General features: G+C 45.3%; 4 protein-coding genes and 2 pseudogenes across 4 annotated transcripts; 4 read left to right on the forward strand and 2 right to left on the reverse strand.

Moving 5' to 3' along the window:
- Positions 1-743: 743 nt before the first annotated feature.
- On the forward strand, positions 744-1,259 carry LOC139021296 (interferon omega-1-like). Its single transcript, XM_070431767.1, has one exon. It carries the CDS (start codon positions 744-746, stop codon positions 1,257-1,259), a length of 516 nt encoding a protein of 171 aa, XP_070287868.1.
- A 733-nt stretch (positions 1,260-1,992) lies between these two features.
- Positions 1,993-2,638, reverse strand: LOC139020555 (WASH complex subunit 3 pseudogene; annotated as a pseudogene).
- A 3,435-nt stretch (positions 2,639-6,073) lies between these two features.
- On the forward strand, positions 6,074-6,661 carry LOC139021293 (interferon omega-2-like). Its single transcript, XM_070431763.1, has one exon. It carries the CDS (start codon positions 6,074-6,076, stop codon positions 6,659-6,661), a length of 588 nt encoding a protein of 195 aa, XP_070287864.1.
- A 5,157-nt stretch (positions 6,662-11,818) lies between these two features.
- On the forward strand, positions 11,819-12,334 carry LOC139021297 (interferon omega-1-like). Its single transcript, XM_070431768.1, has one exon. The coding sequence runs from the start codon at positions 11,819-11,821 to the stop codon at positions 12,332-12,334; it is 516 nt and encodes a 171-aa protein (XP_070287869.1).
- A 734-nt stretch (positions 12,335-13,068) lies between these two features.
- LOC139020556 (WASH complex subunit 3 pseudogene) lies at positions 13,069-13,636 on the reverse strand (annotated as a pseudogene).
- Positions 13,637-17,148: 3,512 nt separating this feature from the next.
- LOC139021295 (interferon omega-2-like) lies at positions 17,149-17,736 on the forward strand. The gene has a single exon (XM_070431765.1). The coding sequence runs from the start codon at positions 17,149-17,151 to the stop codon at positions 17,734-17,736; it is 588 nt and encodes a 195-aa protein (XP_070287866.1).
- Positions 17,737-19,368: the final 1,632 nt, after the last annotated feature.

The raw sequence follows: 19,368 nt of genomic DNA on the forward strand, positions 1-19,368 counted from the left end.
CATATTTATATTTAATATTAAAGTAATTTAATAATATTTTGAGTGGCTTCAGGAAGAGCCTTGTCAATGCTCGCACTTTCCAGTGTTTCTAACTTTACCCCATGGCTCCCTAAGGTTGTCACATTGAGACATCACACAAAAGCCCCAAAGCCCCTGCAGAGCCGCCCCTCCCGGGGCCGGGCGCCCCACTCACCCCACAGCGTCCCCAGCGCGGAGCAGTCGCGCCCGTCCTTCCCGCGTCCAGCTCTGAGTCTGGGGGCACCTCGCGCACAAAGCGCCCCGATTCTGTTCAACCCCCCAACACGCTCTCCTTCCAGCCTCTGACCCCCCAGCACACGGATTCCCGGTGGAAATGGCCTCGCTGGAGCTTCCGTGCAAAAGGAAAGCCCCACACTCCTGGGGAAGCGCAGAGAAGGCCCGGGCCGGTGCTGGTTTCCTGAGAACAATGTCCGCGGGAGGCGCAGGCAGAGCTCCTTCTTCAGCTGTGGCTGTGGCGCCCGAATGGAGGGTTTCACCTTCACTATTAAAGCAGCACCAGGCGCTCTGCGGGGCGGCCAGCGCTTCTGCTCTCAGACCAGCCTGACTGCACTTTCCCCAAAAGCAGCTGCGCTAAAGGCCTCCTGCGCGCCCTCTGGCGGCCACCGGGAGAAGCGCGCTTTCCAGGAATCCCAGGAAGGAAAGCGGCTGCTAATTGTGCCCCCGCCTCCCCCTGGCGGTAGTCTCCTGAATCACTGGAACTCGCAATGGCCCAGATCTCTCTGTGGCTGCTGGCAGGGGTGATGCTCTGCTCCATCCCTGCTGGTTCTCTAGAGGAGGACATACATCGGGTCCATACACGAGACAAAGGGAGAGTTTTAACTCTTTTGTCACAACTACAAAGGACGCCCCCTCACTTATGCCTGGATGACAGAAACGACTTCAAATTCCCTTGGAATTTAGAAACAATCATACAAATGAAGAAGATACAACACATCTGTTTCCACCATCTGATGCTCCTGCAGATCTTCCACCTCTTCAGAGCACAGCGCAGCCTGGCTGCATGGGACCACACCCTCCTGTCTCAACTACTGTCCAGCCTTCACCACAGCCTGGAGCACCTGGAGCAGAGGGAAGGAGAAATCCGGGCTTGTCCCAATGTGGGAATTCTCATCCGGAAGTACTTCCAAAGAATCCATAGCTACCTGAAGGAGAAGAAATACAGCTCCTGTGCCTGGGAGGTCGTTAGAGTGGAAATTACACTACGCGTTGGAATCATGTAACAATCCTCAAAGGAAAGGCAACTAATTCAGAATGAATTTGTTTGCTGACTGACTCTCTGTCTTCATTGCATTGTGTTTTTTTAAAAATATATTTTATTGATTTTTCAGAGAGGAAGGGAGAGAGATAGAGAGTTAGAAACATCGATGAGAGAGAAACATCGATCAGCTGCCTCCTGCACATCTCCTACTGGGGATGTGCACGCAACCCAGGTACATGCCCTTGACCGGAATCGAACCTGGGACCCTTCAGTCTGCAGGCCAACTCTCTATCCACTGAGCCAAACCGGTTTTGGCTTCATTGCATTGTTTGCTAAGCCCCAAAACAATCTCCACTCACATTTCTGCACCAGCTGAGAAATACCTGACACCAAAAACAAGGGGTTATTTTTAAAATATAGTGTACATCATGAACTTACAAAATAATGTTTAGAGAGAGGTACATGATCTTTCTTAAATAAACTATTTTATAATATAATTTTTTTTACTGTTTGATTTTTTGGGACAGTGGTGGTGGAGGAGGTCGGGGCTATTGGCTCTTTCCAAACTATAAATTCCATTTTTTCCAGGGTATAAATGGTTTATTATTATTACAATTTTAGCACTGAGGAAGCATGGTGGTGAATATCTGGTCACTTGATGTTGTTTTGAAAAAGAGGTCAAGCTCAGACTCTCTTTCTAATAGAACGTAAAGTACATCTACACATGTTATCTGTAATTATTATGAAAGTTAATCTTAGTCACTAAAAAAGGATGCACTATCTGAACTTTCTTCTGCATTTTTTTCACCTTCGCTATCAGGCACTGGAGCATCTGGCCTCTCGAGAAGATCTGGGTCTAGTCCTTGTGATATCCTTTTGTTTCTTATTGCCATCACTGGGACACCCACTGGAACCATTCTGAGATATCTGGCATATCTCGGATCCTTGGCTAGTTAAGATATTTCCTGCTGTTACTTCACTTTCCTGTGGTCCAGATTCTTGTAAACTGTTCTGCTGTGATGGCTCTGAAGTGGTTACATTTGTGACTCCAGTGACACTTACAGGGGAGACTTCAACTGTGACATCATCTAGGCCTGGGATAGGTGACAAAATGCATCTAAAATATTGAGAGTTGTTTCAATTCGCTGGATACGAAGAGAAAGGTCTGTAGCTTCTCCTCACAGATTGTGGAGAAGCGGCTGAGGAACTGCACAGTGTGCACCACAAGCTGGTTTAGGAAGGCCACCGTTCTTTCCTGTTGGAGAGCTGGCACCTTGGTCAGGTCAATGCCCGACCCCATGAGAGGAAGCCCGTCCTCATCCATCTCCTCAGTTGGCGGGCACCCAGGCATCACCCACAAACCCTCCATTTTTTTTTTAATGGAAAGGTTCTTCAGGATAATGTTTGATTAAAGACATTGGCCAGTTAGGTTCACGCTGGCTCTTGTAACTGATCAACAGAAAACTATCCTGACCTGGATCGTTACAGAACTTTCTTTTGTGTTTGTGGAAGAGCACAATGCAAGCATTTCTGATCAGAGGACTCTTAAGTTTGGCTCATGTGTAAACAAGGATTGTAGGTCATGGGCACCTTCTATTTGGAAACTTGGCCAACTCAACGTGTGTCGCCAAATTTTACTGGGAACTTGATTCTATTCTACCCAGTTGTACAGAGAGAAATTAGGGTAGATCACAGGGGGTGTTTTCAAGGACAGGACTGTACAGGGCACTATCACCTACGCTCCCAGCAGCTGGTCTGAACCAATCTAGGTGATGCACTGAGTGCAAAGAGTTGAGAAGTAGCCTCTGATCTGGTTGGTGAACATGGAACAGGAGACAGAGCACACCTAGGAAAGGGAAGGAGATATAAGTCAGCCAGGGCTGGAGAACTGGGCAGGACAGAGACAGGTAAAACCTGGACTGGAACAGGCAGGCCCTCAGGAGGGGAACACTGGGAAGGGCCTGCACTGAGGCACCTGTTTCTGCAGATCCTTCTGGTTCAGAGGGAGAAGATGGAAGTGCATGCTGAGAGCAGAGCTCTCCCACAGAGACGTGGCCAACAGCAGTGTCCCCAGCACAGGGGACACCCCCACAGCAGCCTGCTGGGAATTGGAGGCACCACGGTTACTCCAGTGCCAGCAACAAACTTGTTTCAATTGTCAGAAAAGTCAACTATATAAAAACTATCTAAAAAGATTGTTGTCTACTTTTCCTGAGAACTTAATGTCAGTCAGTTTTATAGACTCGAACCACACTGGTGATGTCATACAGAACAACAGACAGCAATCCACTGGGACATGAAGTAGAACTGGGAATCCGATACCACCCCACCCTCCCTGCTCAGTGCTCTCATGCCGCGGCCTCTCCTTGGTGCATAAATCCCATGTCCTTTACTGTCCTTGTCCTCTGTTAACGGGCCCTTCCAGACAAACGGTTATCTCAAGCTCCTTAAGGGTTTGACCTTGGAATCGTGGTACCTTCCAAATAATTCATTGATGCAGATTGATACTGCATAATAGTGGTATAAACTAGTTTAATACAAATAGGGATATTGAGAAGGTTGAATTCACCATTTCAAAGATCTTAGAACAGTGGTTGGTCCAAAGTTAGCATGCAGTAAAATTTTGATATCATTTCCTGTAAAATAATTATATAATTATTACTTAAATTAAGAGCACACTCTTTAGGAACATCCAAATCTATTTCTCTCAAACCCAGATTTCTCAAGGCCATCTTCTCTGTAGCTGAGTGGATTTATTAACTACATCGAGCACCCAGACCAGGTTAATGTCCATGATGCAGCCACGGAAGGTTCCTGGTCCAACAGTGGGGGTCGAGGTCTCAGGCTATTGAGAGCTGGTGGCTGTGAGTCTTCCCTTCTGTCCTCAGAGCTGATCGCATGTGGATTAAATGACAGGAAAGGACGTGGCTGGTCCCTGACCCAGAAGGTCCTCCTGTTTGAGTCTCTGGCAGAGGCAGCCCACCCCTGCCATGGAGGAGCTCAGGGCTGGCTTCCCCCTCCCTCTGCCACAGCACCAGGGCCCTTTGTGGCTGCAGTCAATTCTGCCAACTGACACTTGGTCCTCTTGTCAGCAGAAGCCACTCCCCTTCTTTCACTTTTAGGACATGCAGAATTCTATTAGTTTTAATTTTGCCCACAAACAACTGTCGATTTTGCTTTCTGGGAAAGATGAAATGAGAAATAAAAAGTCTCAAGTCGTAATAATTATAGAGAAAAATGGTGAAGTCCCTTTGACTTTCTTACTTCCCTTTATATGAACCTCAGGATGAAGCAGAAAATCATGGCAGAGGAGCAACACAGACTATGCCCAGTAAAACACTATGTAATGACGATGTTGTTCTTTACATTTACAATGAAGCATCATGAATAATTAAGGAAAGAAGGCTGTTTCTCCCTGACTTAGTAGCCTGAGTCTCACTGCCCTGCGTCCTGAGCATGAGACAGAGAGGAATGAACAGAGAAGCCCAAGAGAAACACACAGACTGAATGAACAGCTGCAGTTCACCAGCTTCTGTTCTACAAGTTTCTATTGAGAGACGTCATTGAATCTCCCGTGCCCAGCTGAGAAATCCTGAGCATAATGTGTGAAATAATTAAACAGAGAATTTAATAATAGAAGCTGCACTTGCCAAATAAAAATTATTGGCCTCCTGAAGATCAATGATTGCAAATGGATACCTAATTCCCCATCGACTTAGACAAAATAAACGTTTGCTGTCAGGGCTGAGGGCTTGGGACACCACTGACACCTGGGTGCTGGTTCAGGAGAGGAGCCGGTCACCACAGAGAACAAGAGTCCTTCACACAAACCTTCCCGGGGGAGCAGGAGGACCATGATGCTTATTTTGCCACAAAGACACAAGCCCCTCCACCTGGGGAGAATTCTAAGGACCTCAGGATGGGGTGAGCCTGTCCTCAGGGAGGCAGTCCCGGAGCGCCTGGGTTGAGAACATGGTCACTCCAGAGGCAAAGGGTGACTAGAGCTGATATCGGCCTTGTGAACGGGGTGGTGCAGGGAACATATTATTATCTTGTTATGAGAATCTCCATACCTACAGCCACCAGCAAAGAACCTGGATTCCTGCCGGGGGTATTGGCACAGCCTGAGGAGCACTAACAACCAGTTACAAATGCCGGAAAGAAATGGCAATGTCTAGAGTCCTGACCTAGTGGCCCCCGTGAAGCAGAACCACAGGGCCCTGCAGGAATGGGATCTAGAAGAGAAACATCCCTGAAACACAGTCACTAATAACCTCAGCCTCTGCAGTGAACACAACAGTAAATTACACTCAGTCCTTGGTTCTAACGAGATTATTTACCACCTGAGTCTGGTAGGTACCTGACAAATTACACAAGCCCACAGGGATGAGGGAGCCTGGCTCCCCGTCCAAAGTAAGCAGGGCACAAGGTTGCCCAGAATCACTGAGCATTTCTGTTTCTAAAGCAGAGAAGAGCAATATTTATGCAATAAACACATATGTATGTGCATGTGTGTAAGTATTTACACACCTACCTAAACTCTGACTTTAGGACAAAGACCTTTTCATTTGACTAAGTATCCCCCTGGACTGAAACATCTCAAGTTTGTGGGAATTTAAAAAGGAAATTAGTATTGCAGATTGATGACATCTCCTTAGACCACCTAAAAGAAAACAAAAAAGGAAGGGAAAGTGGAAAGAAATGTTTAGAAAATGAAAATCGTTGTGTTCCCTATTTAAGGGCCATGCTTAGAAAGAAGGTCATTGCACAACTTTTGGCCCAAGGTTGTTCTCCAGACGCCCAGCTCAGCCAGGCCAGCAGCACCCTTGTTCGCCCATGGTCCTCCTGCTCTCTCTACTCACCGCCCTGGTGGTGTTCAGCGCTGGCCCCGGGGGAGCTCTGGGCTGTGACCTGCCTCAGGACCACGTCCTGCTCAGCAGGGAGAACTTAGACCTTCTGAGGCAAATGAGCACGATCTCCCCTATCTTCTGTCTGAAGGACAGAAAGGACTTCAGATTCCCCCGGGCAACGGTGGATGGCAGCCAGGTCCAGAAGGCCCAGGCCATCGCTGTCCTCCACGAGATGCTCCAGCAGATCTTCAACCTCTTGCCCACAGAGAACTCCTCTGTCACCTGGAACACGACCCTCGTGGAGGAACTGCGCTCAGGACTCCATCGGCAGCTGGAAGACCTGGAGGCGTGTTTGGTGGAGGAGATGGGAGAAGAAGGATCTGCCCTGGCCATGCAGCGCCCAACCCTGGCCTTGAAGAGGTACTTCCAGGGCATCCGTCTCTACCTGGAGGAGAAGAAATACAGTGACTGCGCCTGGGAGGTTGTCAGAGCGGAAATCATGAGATCCTTCTCCTCAACAAGAGCCTTGCAAGAAAGGCTAAGAAATAAGGATGGAGACGTGGGATCCCCCTGAAAGGACTCTCAGGGATGAATGTGCCGCATCACCTTTGCCCATCTGTCCTGGGGCATGTCCAAAGGCTCTTACATCTGCTTTAGTCACAGAATTTATTGAATTTTACTCAGGAAATCTGTTGCCTGAGTATTAAGTGAGAAAATGTTACAAAATTCAGCTCCTGGGTCAACAGTCCCTGATAGGTTACTGCCTCGATGTTTATTTATTGTTATTTATTTATTTATTTATTTATTTATTGTTTCATCTTATCATATTTCTGTATTTATATAACCAATATTTGCTCTTATCTTGTATTAAAATTTACTAAACATGTAACTTTTCTGTTATGAAATTTGCATTTTGTTTTATTCAATTCTTATCAAAGAAAACTTGAGTTTTTTAAAGCTGAAACCTGTCCTTATTTTTTTGATCTATCTCAAAATAGTCCTCTTTTATTAAGTCCTTTAGAACAGTTCCTCCACTTCTTAGAAAGTGCCTGTCCAAAGCTGGCAACGCATGGAATTGAGAAGAGCCCTGGAAAACATGGAAGATGTTCAGGGCCTATGTAAGAATTGTAACTGATTTCTATTCTGTCTGCAAGGAGAGGGTAGAACTATCTGGGAGGAGACCTGTAGAGGGAAGTAGAAAAGATATATGGTATTTGTTCACTGATATTGTACTGGAAGCCGGTCCATCCTTGCTGCTTGACACAGTCACTGCAGGAAAGAAACATCTGCACAGCATATGTTTCAAGGGACCTGGCATATATAGCATATTGTTTAATATGTTTGCTCTCCTTAGTGCCATGTGTTTTAACCAAGGTCACCTCTCTGAGAAAGGTTGTTTCCCCAGGTAGGGATTTTTCCCTGAGGTTAGGGAGGGGATACAACCCCTTAATTACGTGTCAGGCGGGTAGTTAAGCTACATAATCTTTACTCCCTGGAATGGAGATAAGAAACGCCCTAACCTTTGTAATAGAAATTGACAGGATTAAAATCAGCTGGTATAAATACGGATGTAACAAGACAATAAACATCAGATCCTCATCAGATCCTCATCAGCTCCTAACCAGAACTCCAACCAGAACTTTGGCTGGAGATCCTGGCTAGAGGTCCTGACTAGGCTGCTGATCAACTAAAGGCTGTCTTCGTGTCATTCCTTCTTTGCCGACTCCGTCCACACCTTTGGGGACCCTTGGACCCCAGCAATATTGGCATCTAGTTCTCTTCCTACCAGCCTCCCCAGTCCTGTTTTACTGGGTATATTCACTCCCTTCACGCCCTACCCTCACTGCCTCTAGTTTTGTGTAGTTTCTCCTTTTGTTGTTTTTAAATATATTTTATTGGTTTTTAACAGAGAGGAAGGGAGAGAGATAGAGAGTTAGAAACATCGATGAGAGAGAAACATTGACCAGCTGCCTCCTGCACATCTCCTACTGGGGATGTGCCCACAACCCAGGTCCATGTCCTTGACCGGAATCGAACCTGGGACCCTTCAGTCCACAGGCCCATGCTCTACCCATTGAGGCAAACCGGTTTCGGCTTCGTGTGGTTTCCGCTTCAAGGTTTATAATCAATAGAAAAGCCAAAGGGAGGGAGCAAACATTGAGTGGCTACTCTATGTTCTTCAGAACTGCAGTAGACACTTCTGTCTCTAGGAGTCCGCTGATGTGTGCTTCTGGGCCCTGAGCAAATGCCGATGTTACAGTGATGGCATCGATGCTGAAGTGAAAGGAATCAGCCAAAATCACATAACTGCGTGTGTGTTGTGTGTGAATATCTCAGACAGTAGGCAGAGAGATCAATTTGGAAGGATTTCTTGAATCTGTGCCTCAGATGATCTAGCCCAGTGGTCGAAAACTCATTAGTCAACACAGCCAAATATCAACAGTACTTCTTCAAAATAGTGGTGTCTCACTGTAGTTTTGATTTCCGTTTCCCAAATTGCTAGTGACATTGAACATCTTTTCATATATCTGTTGGATGTATGTATGTCTTCTTGGGAGAGATGTCTATTCAGGTTCTCTGCCCATGTTCTAGTTGGGTAGTTTGTTTAGTGTTGAGTTTTGTGAGTTCTTTATATAGTTTGGATATTAAACCTTTGTTGGAGCTATTTGCAAATATTATCTCCAGTTCCTATGTTGCCTCTCTGTTTTGTTGTCAGTTTCTTTTGCTGTGCAGAAGCTTATTAGTTTGATATAGTCCCATTCATTTATTTTGCCTTTACTTCACTTGCCTTTGGAGTCAAGTTCATAAAATGTTCTCTACAGCCAAGGCATATGCATTTAGTACTTATGGTTTCTTCTATTGATTTTATTTTTTCAGATCTTCTAATTTTGTATTTGATCCCTTTTCAGTTAAGTTTTATTCATGGGGACAAACTGTAACCCAGTTCCATTCTTTTGCATGTGGCTTTGCAATCATCCCAGACCATTTATTGAACAAGTTTTCTTTGCTCTACGGCGTTATATACCAATAATCAATTCTCAGAAAGAAAAACTAAACAAACAATCCAATTTACTATAGTACCCAAAAAACTTAACATACCTAGGAATAAACTTAACCGGGGAGATAAAAGTCTTACACTTAGAAAACTACTGAACAAAAGAGATAGAGGAAGGTATAAAAAAGTGGAAGACCATACAGTGTTTATGGAATCGCAAAATTAACATCATTAAAATGTCCAACCTACCCAAAGAAATCTATAGATTCAATGCCATCCCTATTAAAATACCAACAGCATATTTCGCAGATCTAGAAGTAATGCTCCAAAAATGGATATGGAACAAAAGAAAACCTCAAATAGCCGCAGCAATATTGAGGGAGAAGAACAAATTTGGAGGAATCACAACACCAGATATCAAGTGATACTGCAAAGGCACTGTAATCTTAACAGCCTGGTACTGGCACAAGAACAGGCATATAGATCACTGGAACAGAACAGAGACCCCAGAAGTAAACCCATGCGATTATGCAAAGTTAATATTTGTCAAGGGGGCAAGAGCATACAATAGAGTAAGACAGACTCTTAAATTGGACACCGAGATCAGTGCCTGGCAAAGGAACAAGAGGAATCTCAGAGCCCACACTGCAGAGAACCAGCTCTGAGGAAAGGCTCCTGAGAAAACATTGCTGTTCTGTGAGTGGGAACAATGAGCTCAATAGTCCCCTCTTTCACCCTCAGAGGCAGACCACCTCTGGGGGTTTATCTGAGGCTCAGGAAAACATAAACAAACAGGCAAGCAAGAGGCAGAGGGTGATGCTGGTAAGAAATGGGACATACCTAGGTTTTCAGCCCTTGAAGATCCCAACACTCATTCAAAAGCTCTTTCCTGGGTTAGCAGAAGGGGAGAGTACTTCCCTCAGGCACAGAGTTTAAGAAGGACTCACATCTGAGCCATCAAGATCCACAACACTTCCAGGCAATACGAAAAAATGAATTAATGCAGCACATCCATGGTGAACAAAATGTCAACATTTTAGAGACATGAAATGACCTTCCACTTGCAAGTCCCTCAGAGGCTTACAAAGGGAGGGGAAACGGTGCAAATATAATTTTATCAAGTTCCATTCAGTCTACAAAATTCTAACCAAAGAAAAGGAAAAGATCTGACCTGCTAACTGTTCTCTCCAGCCTGTACACAGCACCAATTTTTACTTTTAACGATTCATTCAAGGTGCAAACCTGAGAGGACCTTTCAGTAAAGTGAAGTTAAAGAAAAATGATTCATCATTGTCAGGTGGTTACAAGAAACTCAACAAAATCAAGTAATCTCTTTTATAAAAAATAATGTCTTAAATAAAATACTTTTATTGATTTCTGAACGGAAGGTAAAGGGAGAGACAGATAGAAACATCCATGATGAGAGAGAAGCATTGATCTGCTTCCTCCTGCAAGCCCCACCCAGGATCTAACTTGCAACCAGGACCTGTGCCCAGACCAGAAATGAAACCAGGACTTCCTGGTTTCATAGGCAGAAGCTCCAGTGCTGAGCCAGGCAGGCCAGGCTGAACACAAGTCATCCTGACAATACTAAACAGTGTTTGCTTCCATTCCAGCCAAGACAGTAAAACTATATCAAATCCTTGTTTGGGTACAAAGAAAATACAGTTGAAATAAACTGGAAGTTTCATACATGGAGTTTTTATAGTCTGAATGGTAAAAATTAAAACCTTGAAAATTTTCAGTTAATAGTTAATATTCGATATATAAGTATTTTTAAAATCCTCATAGAATGATGTCTTAAGATTAAAATATTTTAAATATTATGTGGATATTTAAATCAATATTTAAATATTTTTTAAAGTTTAAGAGAATGTGTTAATAGTTTCCACGTTTAAAATATATTTAAAATTTACAGCGATATTTATTTCATACTAAACTATTTTAAAAGTTAAACTGGTGCTTGAATATAAAATATTTCTTAAACATTAAGCTTCATATTTATATTTAATATTAAAGTTCTTTAATATTTTGAGTAGCTTCAGGAAGAGCCGTGTCAATGCTCGCACTTTCCAGTGTTTCTAACTTTACCCCATGGCTCCCTAAGGTTGTCACGTTGAAACATCGCACAAAAGCCCCAAAGCCCCTGCAGAGCCGCCCCTCCCGGGGCCGGGCGCCCCACTCACCCCACAGCGTCCCCAGCGCGGAGCAGTCGCGCCCGTCCTTCCCGCGTCCAGCTCTGAGTCTGGGGGCACCTCGCGCCCAAAGCGCCCCGATTCTGTTCAACCCCCCAACACGCTCTCCTTCCAGCCTCTGACCCCCCAGCACACGGATTCCCGGTGGAAATGGCCTCGCTGGAGCTTCCGTGCAAAAGGAAAGCCCCACACTCCTGGGGAAGCGCAGAGAAGGCCCGGGCCGGTGCTGGTTTCCTGAGAACAATGTCCGCGGGAGGCGCAGGCAGAGCTCCTTCTTCAGCGGCGACGGTGGCGCAGGAATGGAGGGTTCCACCTTCACTATTAAAGCAGCACCAGGCGCTCTGCGGGGCGGCCAGCGCTTCTGCTCTCAGACCAGCCTGACTGCACTTTCCCCAAAAGCAGCTTCACTTAAGGCCTCCTGCGCGCCCTCTGGCGGCCACCGGGAGAAGCGCGCTTTCCAGGAATCCCAGGAAGGAAAGCGGCTGCTAATTGTGCCCGCGCCTCCACCTGGCGGTAGTCCCCTGAATCACTGGAACTCGCAATGGCCCAGATCTCTCTGTGGCTGCTGGCAGGGGTGATGCTCTGCTCCATCCCTGCTGGTTCTCTAGAGGAGGACATACATCGTGTCCATACACGAGACAAAGGGAGAGTCTTAACTCTTTTGTCACAACTACAAAGGACGCCCCCTCACTTATGCCTGGATGACAGAAACGACTTCAAATTCCCTTGGAATTTAGAAACAATCATACAAATGAAGAAGATACAACACACCTGTTTCCACCATCTGATGCTCCTGCAGATCTTCCACCTCTTCAGAGCACAGCGCAGCCTGGCTGCATGGGACCACACCCTCCTGTCTCAACTACTGTCCAGCCTTCACCACAGCCTGGAGCACCTGGAGCAGAGGGAAGGAGAAATCCGGGCTTGTCCCAATGTGGGAATTCTCATCCGGAAGTACTTCCAAAGAATCCATAGCTACCTGAAGGAGAAGAAATACAGCTACTGTGCCTGGGAGGTCGTTAGAGTGGAAATTACAATTCGCGTTGGAATCATGTAACAATCCTCAAAGGAAAGGCAACTAATTCAGAATGAATTTATTTGCTGACTGACTCCCTGTCTTCATTGCATTGTGTTTTTTTAAAAAATATATTTTATTGATTTTTCAGAGAGGAAGGGAGAGAGATAGAGAGTTAGAAACATCGATGAGAGAGAAACATCAATCAGCTGTCTCCTGCACATCTCCTACTGGGGATGTGCCCGCAACCCAGGTACATGCCCTTGACCGGAATCGAACCTGGGACCCTTCAGTCTGCAGGCCAACTCTCTATCCACTGAGCCAAACCGGTTTTGGCTTCATTGCATTGTTTGCTAAACCCCAAAACAATCTCCACTCACATTTCTGCACCAGCTGAGAAATACCTGACACCAAAATCAAGGGGTTATTTTTAAAATATAGTGTACATCATGAACTTACAAATTAATGTTTAGAGAGAGGTACATGATCTTTCTTAAATAAACTATTTTATAATATAATTTTTTTTACTGTTTAATTTTTTGGGACAGTGGTGGTGGAGGGGGTCGGGGCTATTGGCTCTTTCCAAACTATAAATTCCATTTTTTCCAGGTTATAAATGCTTTATTATTATTACAATATTAGCACTAAGGAAGCATGGTGGTGAATATCTGGTCACTTGATGTTGTTTTGAAAAAGAGGTCAAGCTCAGACTCTCTTTCTGATAGAACGTAAAGTACATCTACACATGTTATCTGTAATTATTATGAAAGTTAATCTTAGTCACTAAAAGAGGATGCACTATCTGAACTTTCTTCTGCATTTTTTTCACCTTCGATATCAGGCACTGGAGCATTTGGCCTCTCGAGAAGATCTGGGTCTAGTCTTTCTGATATCCTTTTGTTTCTTATTGCCATCATTGGGACACCCACTGGAACCATTTTGAGATATCTGGCATATCTTGGATCCTTGGCTAGTTAAGATATTTTCTGCTGTTACTTCACTTTCCTGTGGTCCAGATTCTTGTAAACTGTTCTGCTGTGATGGCTCTGAAGTGGTTACATTTGTGGCTCCAGTGACACTTACAGTGGAGACTTCAACTGTGACATCATCTAGGCCTGGGATAGGTGACAAAATGCATCTAAAATATTGAGAGTTTTTTAATTCGCTGGATACAAAGAGAAAGGTCTGCAGCTTCTCCTCACAGACTGTGGAGAAGCGGCTGAGGAACTGCACAGTGTGCACCACAAGCTGGTTTAGGAAGGCCACCGTTCTTTCCTGTTGGAGAGCTGGCACCTTGGTCAGGTCAATGCCCGACCCCATGAGAGGAAGCCCGTCCTCATCCATCTCCTCAGTTGGCGGGCACCCAGGCATCACCCACAAACCCTCCATTTTTTTTAATGGAAAGGTTCTTCAGGATAATGTTTGATTAAAGACATTGGCCAGTTAGGTTCACGCTGGCTCTTGTAACTGATCAACAGAAAACTATCCTGACCTGGATCGTTACAGAACTTTATTTTGCGTTTGTGGAAGAGCACAATGCAAGCATTTCTGATCACAGGACTCTTAAGTTTGGCTCATGTGTAAACAAGGATTGTAGGTCATGGGCACCTTCTATTTGGAAACTTGGCCAACTCAACGTGTGTCCCCAAATTTTTCTGGGAACTTGATTCTATTCTACCAAGTTGTACAGAGAGAAATTAGGGTAGATCACAGGGGGTGTTTTCAAGGACAGGACTGTACAGGGCACTATCACCTATGCTCCCAGCAGCTGGTCTGAGCCGATCTAGGTGATGCACTGAGTGCAAAGAGTTGAGAAGTAGCCTCTGATCTGGTGAACATGGAACAGGAGACAGAGCACATCTAGGAAAGGGAAGGAGATGAAAGTCAGCAGGGGCTGGAGAACTGGGCAGAACAGAGACAGGTAAAGCCTGGACTGGAACAGGCAGGCCCTCAGGAGGGGAACACTGGGAAGGGCCTGCACTGAGGCACCTGTTTCTGCAGATCCTTCTGGTTCACAGCCGGAGAAGATGGAAGTGGATGCTGAGAACAGAGCTCTCCCACAGAGACGTGGCCAACAGCAGTGTCCCCAGCACAGGGGACACCCCCACAGCAGCCTGCTGGGAATTGGAGGCACCACGGTTACTCCAGTGCCAGCAACAAACTTGTTTCAATTGTCAGAAAAGTCAACTATATAAAAACTATCTAAAAAGATTGTTGTCTACTTTTCCTTAGAACTTAATGTCAGTCAGGTTTATAGACTCGAACCACACTGGTGATGTCATACAGAACAACAGACAGCAATCCACTGGGACATGAAGTAGAACTTGGAATCCGTTACCACCCCACCCTCCCTGCTCAGTGCTCTCATGCCGCGGCCTCTCCTTGGTGCATAAATCCCATGTCCTTTACTATCCTTGTCATCTGTAAACGGGCCCTTCCAGACAAACGGTTATCTCAATCTCCTAAAGGGTTTGACCTGGGATTCGTGGTACCTTCCAAATAATTCATCGCTCCAGATTGATACTGCATAATAGTGGTATAAAAAAGTTTATTGGAAATAGGGACATTGAGAAGGTTCAATGAGCCATTTCAAAGATCTTAGAACAGTAGTTAGACCATAGTGAACATGCAATAAAATTTTATCTTTTACTGTAAAATAGCAATATAATTATTTAAATTAAGAGCACACTCTTTTAGGAGCATCCAATGCCATTGCTCTCAAGTCCAGATTTCTCAAGGCCATCTTCTCTGTAGCTGAGTGGATTTATTAACTACATCGAGCACCCAGACCAGGGTTAATGTCCATGATGCAGCCACGGAGGGTTCCTGGTCCAGCAGTGGGGGTCGAGGTCTCAGGATGTTGAGAGCTGGTGGCTGTGAGTCTTCCCTTCTGTCCTCAGAGCTGATCGCATGTGGATTAAATGACAGGAAAGGACGTGGCTGGTCACTGACCCAGAAGGTCCTCCTGTTTGAGCCTCTGGCAGAGGCAGCCCATCCCTGCCTTGTAGGAGCTCAGGGCTGGCTTCCCCCTCCCTCTGCCACAGCACCAGGGCCCTGTGTGGCTGCAGTCAATTCTGCCAACTGACACTTGGTCCTCTTGTCAGCAGAAGCCACTCCCCTTCTTTCACTTTGTTGACATGCAGAATTCTATTAGTTTTAATTTTGCCCACAAACAACTGTCGATTTTGCTTTCTGGGAATGTTAAAATGAGAAATAAAAAGTCTCAACTCGTAATAATTATAGAGAAAAATGGTGAAGTCCCTTTGACTTTCTTACTTCCCTTTATATGAACCTCAGGATGAAGTAGAAAATCATGTCAGAGGAACAACACAGACTATGCCCAGTAAAACACTATGTAATGACGATGTTGTTCTTTACATTTACAATGAAGCATCATGAATAATTAAGGAAAGAAGGCTGTTTCTCCCTGACTTAGTAGCCTGAGCCTCACTGCCCTGCGTCCTGAGCATGAGACAGAGAGGAATGAACAGAGAAGCCCAAGAGAAACGCACAGGCTGAATGAACAGCTGCAGTTCACCAGCTTCTGTTCTACAAGTTTCTATTGAGAGACGTCATTGAATCTCCCGTGCCCAGCTGAGAAATCCTGAGCATAATGTGTGAAATAATTTAAACAGAGAATTTAATAATAGAAGCTGCACTTGCCAAATAAAAATTATTGGCCTCCTGAAGATCAATGATTGCAAATGGATACCTAATTCCCCATCTACGTAGACAAAATAAATGTTTGCTGTCAGTGCTGACGGCTTGGGACAGCACTGACACATGGGTGCTGGCTCAGGAGAGGAGCCCGTCACCACAGAGAACAAGGGTCCTTCACACAAACCTTCCCAGGGTGGGGAGAACTGGAGGATCCTGATGATTATTTTGCCACAAAGACACAAGCCCCTCCACCTGGGGAGAATTCTAAGGACCTCAGGATGGGGTGAGCCTGTCCTCCATGGGGGGAGTCCAAGAGAGGCTGGGTTGAGGACACTGTCACTCCAGAGGCAAAGGGTGACTAGAGCTGATATCAGCCTTGTGAACGGGGTGGTGCTGGAAACATATTACTATCTTCTTATGAGAATCTCCACACCTACAGCCACCAGCAAAGAACCTGGATTCCTGCCGGGGGTATTGGCACAGCCTGAGGAGCACTAACAACCAGTTACAAATGCGGGAAAGAAATGGCAATGTCTAGAGTCCTGACCTAGTGGCCCCCGTGAAGCAGAACCACAGGGCCCTGCAGGAATGGGATCTAGAAGAGAAACATCCCCGAAACACAGTCACTAATAACCTCAGCCTCTGCAGTGGACACAACAGTAAATTACACTCAGTCCTTGGTTCTAACGAGATTATTTACCACCTGAGTCTGGTAGGTACCTGACAAATTACACAAGCCCACAGGGATGAGGGAGCCTGGCTCCCCGTCCAAAGTAAGCAGGGCACAAGGTTGCCCAGAATCACTGAGCATTTCTGTTTCTAAAGCAGAGAAGAGTTGTATTTATGCAATAAACACATATGTATGTGCATGTGTGTAAGTATTTACACATCTACCTAAACTCTGACTTTAGGACCAAGACCTTTTCATTTGACTAAGTATCCCCCTGGACTGAAACATCTCAAGTTTGTGGGAATTTAAAAAGGAAATTAGTATTGCAGATTGATGACATCTCCTTAGACCACCTAAAAGAAAACAAAAAAGGAAGGGAAAGTGGAAAGAAATGTTTAGAAAATGAAAATCGTTGTGTTCCCTATTTAAGGGCCATGCTTAGAAAGAAGGTCATTGCACAACTTTTGGCCCAAAGTTGTTCTCCAGACGCCCAGCTCAGCCAGGCCAGCAGCACCCTCGTTCGCCCATGGCCCTCCTGCTCTCTGTACTCACCGCCCTGGTGGTGTTCAGCGCTGGCCCCGGGGGAGCTCTGGGCTGTGACCTGCCTCAGGACCACATCCTGCTCAGCAGGAAGAACTTAGACCTTCTGAACCAAATGAGCACGATCTCCCCTATCTTCTGTCTGAAGGACAGAAAGGACTTCAGATTCCCTCGGGCAACGGTGGATGGCAGCCAGGTCCAGAAGGCCCAGGCCATCGTTGTCCTCCATGAGATGCTCCAGCAGGTCTTCAACCTCTTGCCCACAGAGAACTCCTCCGTCACCTGGAACACGACCCTAGTGGGCCTACTGCACTCAGGACTCCATCGGCAGCTGGAAGACCTGGAGGCGTGTTTGGTGGAGGAGAGGCGAGAGGAAGGATCTGCCCTGGCCATGGAGGGCCCTCCCCAGGCCTTGAAGACGTACTTCGAGGGCATCCACCTTTACCTGAAGGAGAAGAAATACAGTGACTGCGCCTGGGAGGTTGTCAGAGGGGAAATCATGAGATCCTTCTCCTCAATAACAGCCTTGCAAGAAAAGCTAAGAAATAAGGATGGAGACGTGGGATCCCCCTGAAAGGATTCTCAGGGATGAATGTGCCAGATCACGTTTGCACATATGTCCTGGGTCATGTCCAAAGGCTCTCACATGTGCTCTAATAACAGAATTTATTGAATTTTACTCAGGAAATCTGTTGTCAGAGTATTAAGTGAGAAAATGTTAGAAAATTCAGTTCCTGGGTCAACGGTCCCTGATAGCTTACTGCCTGAATGGTGATTTATTGTTATTTGTTTATTTATTTATTTATTCTTTCATCTTATATTTCTGTATTTATATAACCAATGTTTGCTCTTATCTTGTATTAAAATTTACAAAACTTGTAACTTTTGTTATGAACTTTGCATTTTGTTTTATTCAATTCTTATCAAAGAAAACTTCTTGAGTTTTTTAAATCAGAAAACCTAAACCCTCATTTTTTTAATCTATCTCAAAATAGTACCCTTTTATTAAGTCCTTTAGAACAGTTCCTCCACTTCTCAGAAAGTGCCTATCCAAAGCTGGCAACGCATGGGATTGAGAAGAGTCCTGGCAAACTTGGAAGATGTTCAGGGATAATGTCAGAATTGTAACCGATTTCTATTCTGTCAGCAAGGAGAGGGTGGAACTATCTGGGAGGAGTCCAGTAGAGGGAAGAAGAAAAGATATACGGTATTGGTTGGCTGATACTGGCATCTGGTGCTCTTCCTACCAGTCTCCCCAGTCCTGCTGTCCTGGATGTATTCATTCCCTTCCCTCCTCGCCCTCACTGCCTCTAGTTTTGTTGTGGTTTCCGCTTCAAGGTTTCTAAACAGAAGAAAAGCCAAAGGGAGGGAGCAAACATTGAGTGGCTGCTCTACGTTCTTCAAAACTGTTGTAGACACTTCTGTCTCTAGGAGGGCGCTGATGTGTGCTTCTGGGCCCTGAGCAAATGCCAATGTTACAGTGATGACATCGATGCTGAAGTGAAAGGAATCAGCCAAAATCACATAACTGCGTGTATGTGTTGTGTGACTATCTCAGACAGCAGGCAGGGAGATCAATGTGGGAGGATTTCTTGAATCTGTGCCTCAGATGATCTAGCCAATGCTTCAGTTTGCTTTTCAATAAATTGTGGGTACTATTTTAACATATCTTTATCTTTATCTTTCTCTCCGATATTACTCTACTTCATGGACCAGTTTAGCAGAAGGAGAAAAACCTGGCATCTGGACTTTTTCCTTTGATTGCCTATCACCTTTCCAATGGTAGGATCCCTGCTACTTGCTTTGCAGATTTAATGGAAGTCAACTGTGTTACCTTTAAGTTACAAAGAGGTTGTTCCGCCATTTTGGAGTTCTGCTGGTTGAAACTGTGACCATCTGGGCTGCTGCATTTATGCTTCTCTACCTCCAGGTACATTTTAAGGTGAAATTCAGGGTGGCTGGTGGTTGACCGAGCCAAGTTGACACATAAAATTAACCATCACACGGACTGTCCTGGAGAAAGGATGCTCCGATGCTCAGCAGCCTCGTTGTTCCTGGGAAGAGGGAAATTCCTAGAATGTTAAGAGCTTAGACTATGGAGTCAGAACTCCTAGAGCAGGGATGGCGAACCTTTTGAGCTCGGCGTGTCAGCATTTCGAAAAACCCTAACTTAACTCTGGTGCCGTGTCACATATAGAAAGTTTTT

This window comes from Myotis yumanensis, unplaced genomic scaffold, assembly GCF_028538775.1.
Source record: "Myotis yumanensis isolate MYYU_CA2020_CCGP unplaced genomic scaffold, mMyoYum1.0.hap1 SCAF_12, whole genome shotgun sequence".
Taxonomy (NCBI): domain Eukaryota; kingdom Metazoa; phylum Chordata; class Mammalia; order Chiroptera; family Vespertilionidae; genus Myotis; species Myotis yumanensis.

Coding starts and splice junctions, on each gene's coding strand:
- LOC139021296 (XM_070431767.1), top strand. CDS start 744: ATGGCCCAGATCTCTCTGTGGCTGCTGGCAGGGGTGATGCTCTGCTCC.
- LOC139021293 (XM_070431763.1), top strand. CDS start 6,074: ATGGTCCTCCTGCTCTCTCTACTCACCGCCCTGGTGGTGTTCAGCGCT.
- LOC139021297 (XM_070431768.1), top strand. CDS start 11,819: ATGGCCCAGATCTCTCTGTGGCTGCTGGCAGGGGTGATGCTCTGCTCC.
- LOC139021295 (XM_070431765.1), top strand. CDS start 17,149: ATGGCCCTCCTGCTCTCTGTACTCACCGCCCTGGTGGTGTTCAGCGCT.